We start from the raw sequence: 16,525 nt of genomic DNA on the forward strand, positions 1-16,525 counted from the left end.
ATGGTCGCATTCAGGTATCGTACAGTTATTCCCACTGCTTCAAGAAAGATCAGATGTGTTTTGATACTTCAGTTCTCATTGTATCAGCAAGGCTTTACTCTCCTTTCTTGAAAGCACTCAACACTAAAGATACTGCTTGGCTCACAGCCGCATCATCTCACATTGCAATCCTGAGAGAGAACATATGCACGCTAAGGATTATGAAAAGCAACGACAGAGAGAACAGTTGCTCTAGATCACAAGTGGCACACAGGAGACGATCTTTCTTTTAGATCACAGTGGTTCAAGATGAAACATTAACTTTCTTTTTCCCCTTTTAGAAGTTACATTTTTAAGTCTTGTATGCTGCCTGGGATTCATCCATAATTATATTCTACTAAAATTCCACCATATTATCAAGCAGCCCTAGTTTTCTTTTCTTGTTTGGGGCACATATTATTGCTGTTCCTATTAAACAACTCTTCTGCTTTGAGATCAAAGAACAGGCAGAAGGCAGGACTTCTGAGAGGTGTCCTGTAAATCTTCTACTTACTGTATAGGAATTGTGAACATCAATTATTTACAAAGGTCTAAGGAACACCAGATTATACGTACTGCAGAAAACAGAGAGAGCTTTGGGAATGGCAGTATGGCTCAGCACAAGTTGTGAGCCACTTGGTAGTACTTCCTGCTGCAGGGCATATGTCATCACCACATGGCAAGTCATGAAAGTGTGAAATAGGATCGTTATGCCCTCTTGCCCCCCATTCTGAAATAATGATAATGAAAACCATCTATGCCTCACTCCTGCCATGAAAATCAAGACTTGAAAAGGAACAAAAATATTAAAACAAAATATACTTGGGAAGAAAAATTATTTTTCAAAATTAACTCCAAAACTGCTCACGAGCTCAAGCGTTTAGCTTGCAAGCGCATCTTTATTTTAGTAATAATTAGATCCCCAGGCAAAAGAAGCAGTATTCAACAGAGTAGCACTCATTTACAGCAATTGCAGCACAGAGTGAAATAGCACCTGAAGAGCTCAGACTGATTGGTAAGTTCAGAGCTGAGCAAAGGAAGCCTCAGAACACTGTTTGCAATAAGCAAGCTTTCCGAGTCTTACAAAGCCAGGAATTCTCTACAGACTCTTCCTTGCTTTCCAACTCATCTCCATACAGACGTAGCAGACTCCTGGAACAGTTCAAATGCAAGACCACAGTTCCATTAAGCTTTTGCACAAAGCGCTGAGCTCCATTCTTTTAGGGCAAAAGTAATTCACCATCCATAAAAGAAAATGCCCAATACCAGTGAACACGCAATAACTGCGGGAACTGGAAACCAACTCTTCTGTTATTACCCCACAGATAGCTGCTCCCACACACACAAGTACTGAGGCACAATGCTGTCCCCAAAAGTGATAGAGTACCAGGTGGGAGAACATACCTCATTGTGCAAGTGAAGGGCTTGTTTCCTTGCTCTCTCCTCCTCTGCAAACTCAGCTTGCATTGCAGCCTTCCAGGGTAAAGTCTTTCCTCAGGAGGCCCAGATAGAAAACTGCTCATCTCACAAGATTTAAGTCTTTTGGCTGTAAGGTTTTTTTTGTTTTACAGCTTTAGGTTTCTGGGTGTTTGAGCATGGCCTTCTCCCAAGACAGGGGAAACTTCTCAGCTCATGTTCCTGCCAGGAATTCAGTCATAGCCAGGTCCCTCCACTGCTACAACCCTCAGCTATGCTTGTAGTTCCCAAATTGCATCCATCAGTCCTTCCTCCCAGGCTCCCTCTCTCACAAGTTGATCCTAAATCTAGGCTTCACCTGCCTGTGGGCTGGGCCTTTTATACTAGCCCACAGGCACGCTTCATCTCACTAATAAGCAGAGCTTTCCCCTCCTGAAAACTGGGGAAAAGGAGGGCACAGGTGATGGTCCCCTGAGATATTCATCAATAATGAGGGAAACTTTTCTGAAGCAGGGAAGGTATATTGCTCCTCTTTATATGCATGCTGCTGACCAGCCCAGGAGGCATTTACTGGCACGTATGAATTGGGACTCATATTTATTCTGCAGAGGGGAAAGAGCACATCCTGTAACAGATCTCTCTGCTTTCAGGAGTTTACATGAACCTAGTGATGCTGCAAAAGAAATACTGCAGAGCAGGCAAAGGCCCTCTCCTACTTTGCAAGACTGGACCAGCAGTTAGATAGTCCCGCTAACACCACATGCACTGCACACACTGTGTCACGATTTCTCAGAAGGCTACTAGCACCCAAGCTCTAAGTAATAGCCTGTGTCGTACTTTACACATTAGGAGCTGTAATAAATCTATCTGGCTATTTATCTCTTTCTCTGGTTAAAACATCCTCGTGGTTCCAAGAGGTCGGACTATTCAGAGATTTGGGTTTTGCTTGTCCTACTCCCAACTCCAAATACTACGTGGGATTATTGCCATCAGCATCTGCAGAACATCTTATTGTCGTCAGCTGAGGGGACGCTTACAGCCACCTGACTGCAGTGCATTGCAGAGACATCAGAGCTCACTAAAAATAGTTCCCTTCAGGGCTGGTAGCTTTTTAACCCGGGTGCTGTGACGTTAACATCCCTGATTTATTTATTCAGGTTTTCCTGTGCTGAGTTCAACACTGCAGCAGCAAATTCACAGCCCAGATCGCTATGTCTCCTAGCTTTGTGTTTAAAACACCTTCTTAAGATGCTGAAATCCCCTTCACCCAGACTAGCAGGGAGGAGTGACAGGGATCTGAATGATTTCCTGCTCTCCAAATGAGTGCTTCAACTGGCAAAGGTGGGACTGGGTATAAAGTAGTGGAAAATATTTCAGGGAAAAACTGAGGAAGGCCTTATTTATGCCCTAGCTTGAAAATGAAAGGAAAAAATTTCCAAGCTCCAAACCACTTTAAGGATATGGAAAATTCTTCCCTGCTTGGACCTAATTTACCTTACTGATAGATTTCCCCTGATCAGGGTGAAAGATGAGGCAGCAAATTTCTGCAGGGAGAGAAGCTTGTTTCTCACAATGGCAAAGACATAGATGAAGGACCTCACAGCCTGCCGGGAATGCCAGGTGTATCACACATCCACCTGAATTTCTCAGATTAGACAGCTGGCCTGCAGAAATATGAGCTTTCAAGAAGAGTCTTGGCTCACTGCAAAACACTCGGAATACTCTGGCTGGAGCCATTTGAATATACAAGTTTCATTTCCAGGAGAAAGATTTCAGATTTCTTGCTGTTACAACATGGAAAAAAAAAAAAAAATCCAGTAAAAGTAAATTTCCCAAAGTTTTTTGGGAAAATACAAACCTATTTTTATTAAATTAAAAATTCTTGTTCCATTTTTTATTTTTACCATTATAGAATGAAATTTACTATATATATGATGTAACAAAATGAAAAAAAATATTTAAGAGAAAAAATGGACTCTATCAGTATGTTTCTTTCTTTCCAGTCTTTCAAAAGGGTTTTTATTGAAATCAACAGTTCCTTATTAATTTAATCCATAACAATTTTTTTAGATGCTTATTTCCTATGTTAACCAGAGTACTTAGCTTCTGTAGAAAAAATGTGATTGCATGCCATAAAGTCACAAAGTATTTTCATCTGGAATATAAATGGAAGTAACCTTTCCAAACAGAATATATTAACATATGCTGGAGAATCCATTGGTTATTCTGAAACCTCTTTCTTTCAGTCTTTAATCACTAAAGCTATCATTTTAGAGTCGGTTTTACAAATGGCAAAGGGACCAATAGCTCTCATGAGAACGTGGGGGTTTTCTTCTCGACCCGCTCAAGGTCTCACAAATGTGCTATATTCTAGTAATTATTTTTTAAGTAGAAATGCTATCCCATTTCCTAAAATGATAAACAAATCTGATTTTTCAGAATTCCATTAAGCTCCTTGCAAATGAAACAATCCTCATCTGAGAAGTACAAATATGCAGATGGCTTCACCATATTATATCTTATTCTTTCAAACAGAAGGAAATTAGAAGAAACCAGAAACTAACAAATATCCCCAAGCAAGATTTGCAAGACCCTGAAGAAAACAGAGAAACACATCTGTTGCACTTCTCCTCTTGTGATATGGAGAACAAAACTGATACAATACACCTAAAAAGCGTTCATAAGGAAAATATTTAAGCTTTACTTTAAGGAAGTAAGTTGTCAAACGCTCAGGAGAGCTTTATCATCTTTTTTTTTATGTTTCCTCTTTTCTAGTCAGTGGGAACTTCACTGGACTGCCATGACTTCTCAAATATGATGGATAGTGGCTTAGCAACTTCATCTGCCAGTTCCCTCAGAACCCATGGATGTATCTCATCAGGTTCCGTGGATTTGTGCACCTTCCAGTTCCTCAGATGGTATTGAACCTGGTCTTCTCCTACAGTGGGTGGCTCTTCGTTCTCCTAGTCCCTGCCTTTGCTTTCTGTGACTTGGGCAGTGTGGCTAGAGCCCTTGCCAGTGAAGACTGAGGCAAAAAAGTCATTGAGTACCTCAGTCTTTTCCATATCCCAGGTAACCAGGCCTCCCGTTTCCTTCCAGAGAGAAACCACATTTTCCTTAATCTTCCTTTTATCACCGATGTATCTGTAGAAGCTTTTCTTGATGCCCTTGATGTCCCTGGTCAGATTTAACTCTATCTGGGCTTTAGCTTTCCTAACCTGATCCGTGGCTGCTCAAACAAATTCTCTGTATTCCTCCCAGGCTACCTGTCCTTGCTTCCACACTCTGTAGGCTTCCTTTTTCTGTTTGAGTTTGTCCAGGTGCTCTTTGTTCATCCATGCAGGCCTCCTGGAATTTTTGCCTGACTTCCTCTTTGTTGGGATGCAGAACTAGAGATGGAGTTTGGATACCTGAGAGATAGTGGCTTAAACAATCAAAGAAAAAAGCACACAAACCAAGGGACATCAGAAAGATTCTGCAGAGTTGTAAGCAAATTCACAAAGGAGCTGGAAGGCGTAGTTCACAGGTAACAGCTCAGAGATGTCTCTAGTGGCTGAACAAAAGGAACCTGACGAGACAGGAAGATATGGAATTAGGCTCCTCTCTCTCCACATAAGAGCAAAATGTATTTTGTGAGTTGGCTAACACTAGAGCGTGAAACATGCTACAGAAAAGTCAGTATTGATGACTTTGTGGGACAATTCTGCACTGGGGCCACAGGATCAGCAGATGGGAGGTAGCAAAAGTCGTCTGATCTAAGGGTATCATATCAGAAAAGCCAGCAGGAGAAGTGTCTCTCACTTCAATCATTGCTGCCTTTTCTGCATCACACAGAAGCTCTCAACCTCTGGGAAACACAGCTGGGAAAGATGGAGTACTGGATCTCATGGCCTCTTGGTGGGATATTTCAGAGGAAGGAAGGTTGCATAATAATGGTGGAATTCCTACAGTAATTGCCCAGCTTGATTTGGAGAGAATTGCTTCACATCAGCACCTCTCTCCTTATGGCCCGCTTGATAATCAAAACCAGGTTGGCAGAGGACTTCTGGCTCCATTTATGGCAGGAGCTAACTCTTCCCATTCTGGACCTCGCTGTCTTTGTGCAGGTCAGAGAGAGGAGTTCTCTTTGAATTGCCCTTGATTTTACCTAGTGCTCAGCATTGCAATGTTCACACCGAGGCTTCATCTTCCAGACTACCAACATCATCACTATGGGGAGGATCTACAACAATCTGAACAGTAAGGTTATGACCAGTGAATGCAGATCATTGTCCAGCCTCATCTAATGCTGTTACCTTGAGTGTAGAGAAGAGAGATCAGCTGTCTAAGAGCACATTCGTGTCTGCAGTCAGGACATACCGAGTGTTTCGTTTTCAGAGTTACGAATCACCCAATATGTAATCAATGCAACTTGTCTGCCCCAGTTTACCTTGCATAATATAATAAGCACTAACTACCATTGGTTATTTTTATGAAATCGCATTCTTTAACTTGATTTGACACTGTATTAGCTCTCTGCTTCCCTCCCAGCAACAGCACACAGTACGGAGGAAGTTTGATTTGGAACAGAAATCTATGTGTTTACACAGATCAAGGCAGAGGTATTATTTCCTATATAAAAATTAATGAATGCAATAATCACAGACAGCATTTACTACCAGAAAGAACAGAGGCTCATTGACCTAGCAATAAGCTCAGGCAGAGCTTTATGGATGGAGTTTTTTGCTAATTAGTTTGACGGAGAAAAGAAAAGTTAGCCAGCACAATGAGGAATTAAAGCTAAATAGCCAAATATGTTTGCATTGTCTTTTATCTTCTCTGTCACTTCCTTTCCATATTTATTCAGCTGATATGTAAATGACTGAAGACTATAACAAAGAGGAAGCCTTCTAACTGTGTAGGCCATCTTTATTGAAAAGCTGAGCTTTTTCAGTATTTTGCATTTTTTGCTGTAGAAAATCTGTCTACATAGTAAAGTGCAACAGAAACATACCTAAATACTGAAGCTATATTTACACACAAGTCCACATCTGAGCCTGGACCTACACAACAAACATTTTGCTGGGGCATAGTCTCAGTCTTCCAGAGGGTTCATGCTTGCAGCCTGGTAATAGGTGTTTGACTACCCAGTGCCATTGTGGCAGTCAATGCAGGAAAAGCGTTTACGAAATCATCATCTGTTCTATATATTTAAGACACAGCAGGGAGAGGTGGTAGCAGGTTTAAAGGACCAGAAGCAGAGATTTTCATTTTATAATGAATATTATATTCTCATTGTAGCTCCTACTGCTTGATTTTCAAAGCATAGATTCCCCCCGACTCCCGCTCTGAGAAGTGGCTCTGGCAGGATTAGGAGGCAGACAACCTGACTTGCCACTGAAGTGTCTGTGAGTGTTGCTGCAGCATCCTGCCTCAGCATCCCACTCCCCAGGGCCTTTGCAATGACTTCCACCTTGCTTTGTGAGCTGTCAGTCAGGAATGCTGAAACGTACGGCTCTCCAGCTGTAACACATGGCAAAACTTCCCTGATTTGGGCAAACTGGACAAAGCGTCATAAGAAGTCAACGTAAGATTAGGAAAATGTCAGTGTGGGACAGCAGAGCACCCAGCTAAGGTGACGATCGCCCCTGGGCTAACCATGTTCTAGAAGCACCTTACTCCTATAATGAGGAGGGGGGGGGGAAGTGAGCAAATAAGGATAAGCTAGCTGTCTAATTTGTCTAAGGACAAATTCCTGCACTCAAGATTAAGTCATTAAATTTATTGAATATCCATGTTTAATGAACTACAGGATAAATCTCTTGTGTTTTTATGTAGGGTTTTGTGATGTACATGCAAATCAGATTCAGTACTGGTGATATTAATCACCCCATCCTCCCCCAAGATCTGTGGGTATTTGTTGTTATTTCACGTAATTATTAGCAGTAGTATGTCTATTTCTCCCTTCTGCAGTGCTGTAGTTCTGTAATGTGCCGTGTGGAAAGGGAGAAAATAAATTTGTTTTGTCTTTTCCACAATACCTGAACTGCTCCCTACATGTGGGTCTCAGCCCAGGATCTGAACCTCCGTGAACCTAAGTGCTGGCTCGTAGGGCTGGAAGTTACACACAAAAGTGAAAGTTAATTCCCAAAGCAGCAACATCTCTTTTTGGTCATACTGTACCCTGGCACTCACCAGAAATAAAAAGCATTGAAAGCAAAATCATCACTTCGCAAAATCATCACTTCTCAAAGTCCATCCATACTATAAAAAGTGAAATTCATGGTCTAATTTCCCATCCTTCAGCCAGTGCTCGCTGCTCAGAACCGCCACAGTGTCACTTACTCCATTCTCACACATGGACCACAGAGAGGCAAGTAAACATTTACTGAGGAGAGAAGTAAAAATATAAACACAAACAGAGATAAGATTTATACAGCAATAAACATGAAAAGCAACATGTGAACACGTTTTTTAAAACTTGTTTACTTTGTGAAGTTCCGACTTTACTGTGTATCACCAATTCCACATCCGCTCACCATGACTTGAGACATCACTGCTGGGCTGAGCTTTGTACGAGCACACATAGCTGCGTGAATCCGTATTAATACAAGCTCACAATCCTTACAGAGCTTGTTTCGGAGCTGATACTTACTAGTTTAAATTGGTCTTTCCTTCCCTTATGCCAGAAAAAATGACAGAATGTCCCTTGTACTCCACAATAGCACCAAGCCTCCTCCAGGGTAATAGTACCTACAGCTGGAGAGCAGAATAGAAGAGAAACCATCTCTGATTTAAATGTATGCAGGTTTGCATCCAATTTCCATGCTTATCAAAACAAAATATTTTTTCTCTCTGCACATAAAGGGCTTTGCTCCCCTAGTGACCTAGGGGGTGATTTCAGATGGGCTGGGAGTCACAGGTTAAATTTTGTCAGGCCCAGCTGCATAGCAGAAAACAAACAAGGCCTGGGCAGGTGAGCACTTCATGGACTCTTGATTTCATCTGCTAAGAGACATCATCCACGTCTGTCACACACCGCAGGTATTGAAGAAAGGGGAGAGGAGGGCCTGGGCAGCATCCCATCCCCTCTTTCTGGAAGGAGCAAGCCCTACGGTACAGAATGGAGCTCATGAACATGCTCCCTAATCACTGCTCTAGAAACCACTTTAATGCAGCTAACACCAGAGACCATAGCTACAAAATAGTTCCTTTGCATGTGTTTTACTTAAGCCCCTGTTAGTTTCTTTTGTGCCCAAGAGTAGGAAAGCTTGGAGTGGGAATTTGTTGATAGTTTACCACAACCCTATGCTTTAAAAAAAGGAAAAAAGTGTAGATAGTCAGTGTGATTAGAGACCTGTGAAGAAACTAGAGTCTTTGTGATGGGGATTTAATTATTCTAGTGTTGACAAAAATGAGAATTAAAGGAGGAATCAACCTGCTGACTTCCACAGGCAGTAAAAACCAGGTTTATCTTTCCCTGTTTATTGAGCTCTTAGATATGATAAATTCAATAATGGTCTGGTGGGTGTTTAGTGCCTTACGATAATATATCATTGGGCTTAAAGTAATCATGGTCTTAGGCTATGAAGGTAACAAATAAGACTTCAGACAGCATCATGTTACTAAACTCAAATATTCCCAGAAAGATGGTGAGAGAGGAGGGGGGGAGACCAAGAAAAAAGTGATATTTAAAGCAAACAGAGTAAATAATGCAATCATGCTGATGCCAGTAATAGCGAACAGTTAAAAGTGATGATGGAAGTTACTGGCGTAAAGCAACAACATATCAAATATAGACAGAAAGCAATTACAAAAGGTGTAATAGAAAATTGAAAGGACAAGCTAGCTGATGTAAAAAGCTCACAAAAGCTCTGTAAAACATTCAAGGGGAAAAAGCTGCACTTGCTAATAATAATCCATGAAGGCTCAGGGAATGCTAATTAGTGTAGAGCTGCTCTTCATTTGTACAAGGACGTATGGGCCTGTTCCAGGTTTAAATAAATGACTGAATGACAGCGACCAAACTCATTGGTGTTCTTTTAAAAGTAAAAAAAAATAAATTACAGAGTTCTGGCATTAGTTGATAATACACCAGAAATAGATTTACTGGATTTTCAGAGAGGTTCAGAGATTTTCTAAAGCCACCAATCTATCTGCAAGGAAAAAAATGTCTTACCACACATAACATGAACCCACTGCTTGGTGCGATTTGAGCCAGTGCTGTTGTGCTCAGCTCAGGAAATTTGCTGCCTTTCAGGCCTTTTCTACATCACTCATTTTATTGCATCTAGCTTTGCAAGAAGCCCAATTTAAATTACTTTCAGACTGGAAAAAAATAGAAATACAGATACCATACAAAGTAGGGAATACTGAATAGGAGGAAAATTAGACATCAGTCATCTCGAGGTTCAATTCCACATTCAACCTCAGCTTTTCTGGACAAGTCAGTTACTTAGATGTCTAGTAGGATTTTCAAAGCCATCTTACCTTCAAAAGCCTCAGTGTTTAGTCCACGTTTCCTCAGCACAGGGTTGAGAAGGGTACTCATCACTTATTAAAATCGCTAATTCTACAGTTGCACTTTGAGCTTCTGAAGAACAAAGCTCACACAAGGAAGAACAGCAGTAGGAATCAAGTTGTGATCCCAGATGGGTGATGCTGAAGGTCCACAGCATTGCCTTCTAATTTTCACCGTATAGACATATTTGTTGATAGAAAGCAAAATATCTAAGGTTAGCACCATAGTATTGAACTGCCGTATCAGTACGGATAGCATGTTTGCTGTCAGCCTTGAGTGAATTAATTTTCTTTACTTTCTTTCTTTCTTTGGTGAGTTAGAGAAGTTGGCAAGGACCACAGCTAGTCTGCTATGTAAAAAGTAACCTGGTAGGAGGCTGGGAGCCTTGGTCAGTGTATCAGCACATTTTATGTGCTGATAATTCTGCAGTGACATTCATTTTAGAGATTTCCTCCTGCAATCCCATCCTCTGTAGGAAGGGAAGCACTGAGCTGGCTGGCATGTTGGGTACTTCAGCCCCTGTGCAGCCCCAGAGATCTACAGACCCAATCTCACACTACATTATCATTTTACCCCTACATGTTCATAATTATGAAAAACAAATGAACACTTAGCCCCAAGAGTCTGATTCATACAACTATGTATCTCACATTAGAGTGCAGCTCAGCAAATACTGAAATTTAGATTTTAAAAATAAATTTAAGACTATTAAGAAACCTGTGCTTCTCCACCCTTGCTGAGAACACTTATTTCTCTGCTTTAAGTATTTGTTTTCTTGCTTTTAAGCACATTGTTTTTTTAAATTGCTGTATCTTTATTTAACAACATTGTTGCTTATGCATCAAAAACACTTATTCTTGGAGTCTGACAGCCATCTAATAAAGATGATGCTTTAGAAACTAAGCTGAACCATCTATAAAGAAATTGTAAAATTCAATACTAATGATCCATTTCATTCTTAAACAATAGAATTCTGTGCATCACTGATGAGCCAACCAAATATATGTAATATTCATCGTTGCTTTCAATAGAAAAATCAAGTAACGTGCAATGTCACCTTTATCCAGAGGGCGTTACTCTCATTTCCAGCAGAATTCAGCCATTTGTCCATATTTAGTTCACCAAGCAAATGAATTAATCACTCTTTCACTATTGTGCCTGCAAAACATAGTAAACACGGAGCCTTGAATGTTTTCTAGTAGACTAACACCTAAATGTTAGTCCCATTCTGCATTTAGTCACTGTATTAACATAAATCAATTAAAAATGCAACAAACAGCTTTAACTGACATTTTCAACAGGAAATACTGAAAAGGCCAGTCCAATTGGTACTGAAGCCTTGGTTTTAAGAGCAAAAAAATCAATTGCAAACCTTAGATATGCAGAGCAAATGATACCTAAATATTCAACTCAGAAGAGTACGGAAGGTAATCCTAAAGCGAATTCACCATTTCTGCACTGAAAAGCACTGTAACGCTGTCTGAAGGAGAGCCTCCAGAGCTACGTGCTCTATCATACCAACAAAGCACAGCTGTCACCGCCCCAGGGCTGTGGGTGAAGGGCTCTGCAGGTTCCAGAGGTGCCAGGTACCGCCCGGGTACCTGGGCTGAGCAGGAGGAGTTTGCCCATGCAGACCACCATGTTCATACAAATATTCCCTCGCTGTGCCCCGGTCAGACTGTTCATGGCTAGTGTGCACAGACCTCAGACTACCCTCGCTGTACGCATGTGGCTCTGGGGATTTGAGAGACCGCATCACTGATTTTTCTGCTTGTGTCCCTGTGTCTGATTATTGGTTTCTAAATATAATTGGAGATACTCATTTCTTGACATTTAGTATGTCAGCTCTGCGTTAGAAAATTATCTATCTCATGCATTAGTTTTGCCTGTGTTCTCACAGAGCACCATGACTTCTCTGCCAAGTGAGAAATGGCAAGCTATAGTTTTTGTTAGGAATAAACACTTCAAAAGCGGAATAAACACTTCAAAAGCAGAATAAACCTCAAACACAGGGCTGAAAGCAAGCAGACCACCGATGTGTTGCAGAAGGCGCAAAGAAAAGAAAATTTTAAGAAGAGACAATGGGCAAGCCCTAGGTTCAGAGGCAAGCATTAAATTAGCAAGCATTGATTTTTTTTATTTCTTTTTTTTTTAATTTCTCTTTTTATTAACAGCATTTTCAATGTTTAAGGTCAATCATCAGAGCAAGTCCCACAGTTCAGAGGTCAGAATATCTGGTAGTCCCCTCAAGGCACATGGACACGTGCATTTCTTCCTCATACATTCCCCCAAAGTAGCAATGCCTTTCATTACATTCACCAGCTTAAAATAAAGATATATTGAAAATATACAATTTATTATAAGTCTTACAACACTTTGTTTTTTCCCCATATATTTCATCACAGCAATATAAAATTCAAGGTCATTAAGTAGAGAGCATGATATTTTATTAGAGCTTCATCTCAAACTTCCTACGTATATGCTTTTTCGACATTCTTCATTTTTATTATGATCTTGATAGAATTTCCCTCAGAGAGAGAGAATGATCACCGAATTAGGTTTTAATTATTTAGGCCCAAACTAATGCAAAACACCAAAAAAATAGCATAAAACCTTTAGCATCCAAATTTCTAAGAATGGTGGGGTTTGTAAGCTTAAATATTTAAATGTTAAGGGACTTTATTTCAAGTACTATAAAAGAGAAACATTGCCACTTACTGGCAGTACCAATGTCTTTGCAATATTTGTAGGCATTTATGTGCATCTTTCAAAAGCTCTATTAACCTTTATACTATTTGTCAATAAAAAGCCCCATTAACATTTAAACTGTGTATGTCCAACTGTCTGCTTCAAACAAGAATCGAAAGATAGCCTGTAAGAAACAGTTATTTATTACAGACTACATTATCAGGACTGTACACATTGAAGATTTTGAAAAGCTCGTATTTCTTAAAGTAAAGTAAAAAAATAAATAAATCAATCAAGTGGCAAAAAGGCTGCACATGGGCCAAGCAGGAGATGTGACAGCCACATGGGTATCACTGACAACACAGTACAGCTTTGGAAAAAACAGTACAACCAGCTGGAGCCATTCAGGAATGCTGGAGGACTAAAGAGATCACACTGTACATGAAACTGAAATTTATACACTGCTTTTGCAGTAGGATCAACAGAACCTACCTGACATTAACAACTAGCCTTACCTGACATTAAGAATTTGTCTTCATCAGGCAAAAACCTGATTTTAATCAAAGATAACATAATCATTGGGTAAGAACTGAAATCACAGCTGTGCAGATGACAGACTCTTCAATCAAGCTGCTGAACTGGAAGTGCCAAAGACATAATTCACCAGCTCATGTATGTCCCCCAAAACTTTGTTTCAAGCACCACCGATTTAGTAAAACCCTTATGTGCTACTTCTGTAAATGGGTATTTCAAAAGGTAAGGGAAAATGATCCCAAAATCTAGAGACTGAAAGTGGAGTCAAGCAGTCTATTACCACTGCTTTTACAAATCATTAGGGAAGACAGCATGACCTGTTTCACTGAAGAGAAAAAAAATTCATTAATGGTCTTCAAGTATGGGAGATGCACTCACAGTGACAACAGAGGCATTCATTTCATTACTTTACAACACAGACTCCATAGAAAATTTACAACCAAAATGGAGCTAGTGTGACAAACGGCACTCACGTAGCAACAACAAAAATGTAAAGTTTGCAAATTCAACAAAAATGCATTTTAGTGGCTTTGCCTCCTCAGGCTCCAGTTTGACAGAGCACCACTTCATGCAATCATTCCTTTTATCTCACGTCCGTCTTGTCTTCTGTTTTTTCGTTTGTCTCTTTGCGTCCTCTGAGCCACCCATGTCAGAACCTGTCTGTCCAAGAGCACGTACTCCTTGCAGTCGTGTTGTCAGCTGTAGCAATAAGGGAATAAGCTGGGCAAAAAAAAAAAAAAAATAAAGGGGGGAAGCAGCTTGTGATTACAATGAAATGTAAGGTCTAAATGGTAACATTCTTTAGGCCTATGTATCCCCAAACAAATAGATTCTATCGCATAAATGGCACATCTACAAAGAGATCAGAAAATGTCAGCAGATCTTGGGAAGGAATCAAACCAAACTTCTGGGAATTTCTGATAATCAAAAAATAAAATGTTTGTCAGTAACTTCTTTTCCTGCAGTCATCTAGCCAAGAACAGCAGTTTGAGTCCTAAGTCTTGACAATGACCGCTATTTTCAGCGGAGACACTTTCAGTGACATTGTAGAAAATCCTGGAGAATCCCATATTCTGTGCTGTCTTACCCACGTTTAAGAGGAAATCAAACTGTACAGACAAATTTCTCTTATCAGCAAAACAGAAATCCAGTCATATCAGAGAAGACTAGAAGAGCACGGCTTGTTAACAGAGGGGGTTACATAGTAGGTAGTTATATTCCTCTTGAGACCTTTTCACAAGGGAGGGAGTAAAGCTAAAGAAACCAGACTCAATGACCTGCTAGGTTTTTTTCCAGTCTGATTGTTCCTGAAGCCAATAAAATAATTATTTTCATTCCTATTATAACTGGGTCTGGCTATTTAAATATGAATTTGAATTATGATACATTGCATTTTTTTCCCAGAGCCATCAAATGAGAAGACAAAATTCAGAAACAGCACGGGAACTCACCCCCATGCTAATTTTTTTTAAAGGAAGGTAATTGCCCAAAAACTTGTGTAAATTGTGGCTTTTCTTAAAATGTGTAACATAAGGTGACTGCTGACTGCATCTCTGCCTGGATAACCACCTCAACAAACCCTCACTTAACACAGTACACAGTATTCATTGATAGGACAATAATATTTGGATAAGACAAAAAACTCCATGACCTACCTTATCGTGGTTGTAACCAGCCAACAACAGAAGCAGCGTCAGTGGTAACGCAATGTAAGATCCTTGGGCAATATCTTGTTCAGGCAGCTTTCTCTGAAAACAATGAGGACCATGGATATTTTTTTTCTTTTAACAGTTATTTCGACTATGAAACCCCTCAGCATTAAGCACCATCAGCAATAGGATCATGTGGCACGTCCAGCCCTTCCCATCTGACTTCCTGCTAAGTACTGCTCTAAGATTTACCTCACCTTCAACTTCAAAGCAGTCTCCTTGATCAGATTCATTCACCTATTGCCTTCTTCCTGGGGTTTGCTGTTTTTTAAAGCTAATTCACTGATGGTCAGTCTCCGCTTTATAGTCAACCTGGTGTGCTTTGATTTACCTGTCACATGCTGCCCAAACCTCTGATCCCAATGGTAACACTACAGCAACCTTACTAGCACAACACCTTTCAAGCACATCTGCACCCTTCATTTACAACTGCCATTTCCTGTTTCCCTTATGTTTCACTGGCACCTGAACATGCAGCGATGGAGGAAAAAAAATAGATCATTTAAGTATTACAGAATGAACACGTCACTAAATTAACTGCACTGTTCAGAAGTGCAAAGAGACACCTCTCTCTCAAAGGAAATGCTAGTTTGAGATCCCCTCTGCTTTACCCTCTCCCTCAGGTCCAATAACTAAAGCTCTCTTTTTGGCCTGGTAATACTTCTTTCACATACACAGAAATCTTTAAAGGAATTCTGACAACAATCCCTTCTTTCTCCTTCAGCCCTTCAGTTACTGCAACCTTTCAGTTAGAGTCACAGCTACAACTCCTTCTTGAACTCCTTACCCACCTCCCATAAAATACCAGGTTATTACATCCCTGCCTGATGCCTTAAATGTGGCCAAATCCAAATTCATTGTCATTTTAATGTTGCTCATAAACCTCTTTACATTTAGATTAACAGATACTTTGGCCAAGACCACAAAATATATTCAGGCTATACTACCAGGCATTGCTCTCAAGGTGCACACTTGAAAAGTTAAGTATTTTGTACTTACAGTGGGACTAAAGATCAGTGTAATGTGTTTATGATATCCAATAGCAGTGAATGAAACTTGAGGCAGGGTGTAGTCATACTGTGATTTAGACAACGTAGAATCCAGAAGCACGACGTAATTCTGTGGGTAAAAGATACACTCAGTCTACAGCATCAGTAGCAATCTGAGAAAAAATTAAATTTAAAGGCAAAAGTCCATTTAACAGGCTTTAAATCTTCTGAGACACTGGTCACTTCAGCATGAATACAGTACTGCAGGCACACCAGAAATAACACTTCAGTATCCTTACAAAAAAAACCTAAAGTGAGCTAAGCTAATTATTCAGCAATATTCTTACCTCTCCATCTCGCAGTAGCGGTGGGAAATGGAAAAACAGGGATAGGCCTAAGTTGACTGTATGAATTGGGTTGTCAAGATTTTCACTTTTGTAGAGCTTCACCTGTGAAGGAAAGAAGAAAGCACAAAACAGGTATTTCTGAGCCTGCACCACAAGATATTGAAGACATGTCACATTTTAAGGGACAAAAGCAGTTCAAAATTCATCGTGTGTTTTATAAACAGAAAGTTGTTAAGGAAGAACACCAGGAATTGCTCTAATCTGGGACATGAAGTCACAGACACAGTCTTTTTACAGAACTTGAAATAATTTAGGAACAACTGA

At 40.2% G+C, this 16,525-nt stretch overlaps 1 protein-coding gene and 1 long non-coding RNA gene across 3 annotated transcripts in view; both read right to left on the reverse strand.

Moving 5' to 3' along the window:
• Positions 1-3,439: 3,439 nt before the first annotated feature.
• Positions 3,440-11,376, reverse strand: LOC141747550 (uncharacterized). Its single transcript, XR_012588754.1, has 4 exons — positions 10,992-11,376; positions 9,904-10,097; positions 8,069-8,172; positions 3,440-7,801 (listed from the first exon to the last, which is right to left on the reverse strand). It is a non-coding gene; the product is annotated as an uncharacterized LOC141747550 (long non-coding RNA).
• Positions 11,377-11,953: 577 nt separating this feature from the next.
• Positions 11,954-16,525, reverse strand: part of NOMO2 (NODAL modulator 2) — a 29,601-nt gene continuing 25,029 nt past the window's right edge. The window contains exons 28-31 of one of the 2 annotated variants that reach the window (XM_074597981.1): positions 16,202-16,303; positions 15,865-15,984; positions 14,812-14,904; positions 11,954-13,876 (exon numbers count right to left, since the gene is read on the reverse strand). In XM_074597981.1, coding sequence (XP_074454082.1) covers positions 13,745-13,876; positions 14,812-14,904; positions 15,865-15,984; positions 16,202-16,303 — 447 coding nt within the window. In that variant the 3' untranslated portion in view covers positions 11,954-13,744. The remainder of the gene's footprint in view (positions 13,877-14,811; positions 14,905-15,864; positions 15,985-16,201; positions 16,304-16,525) is intronic. The other variant, XM_074597982.1, reaches the window with a different exon arrangement.

Source organism: Larus michahellis, chromosome 8 (assembly GCF_964199755.1).
Source record: "Larus michahellis chromosome 8, bLarMic1.1, whole genome shotgun sequence".
Lineage (NCBI taxonomy): Eukaryota > Metazoa > Chordata > Aves > Charadriiformes > Laridae > Larus > Larus michahellis.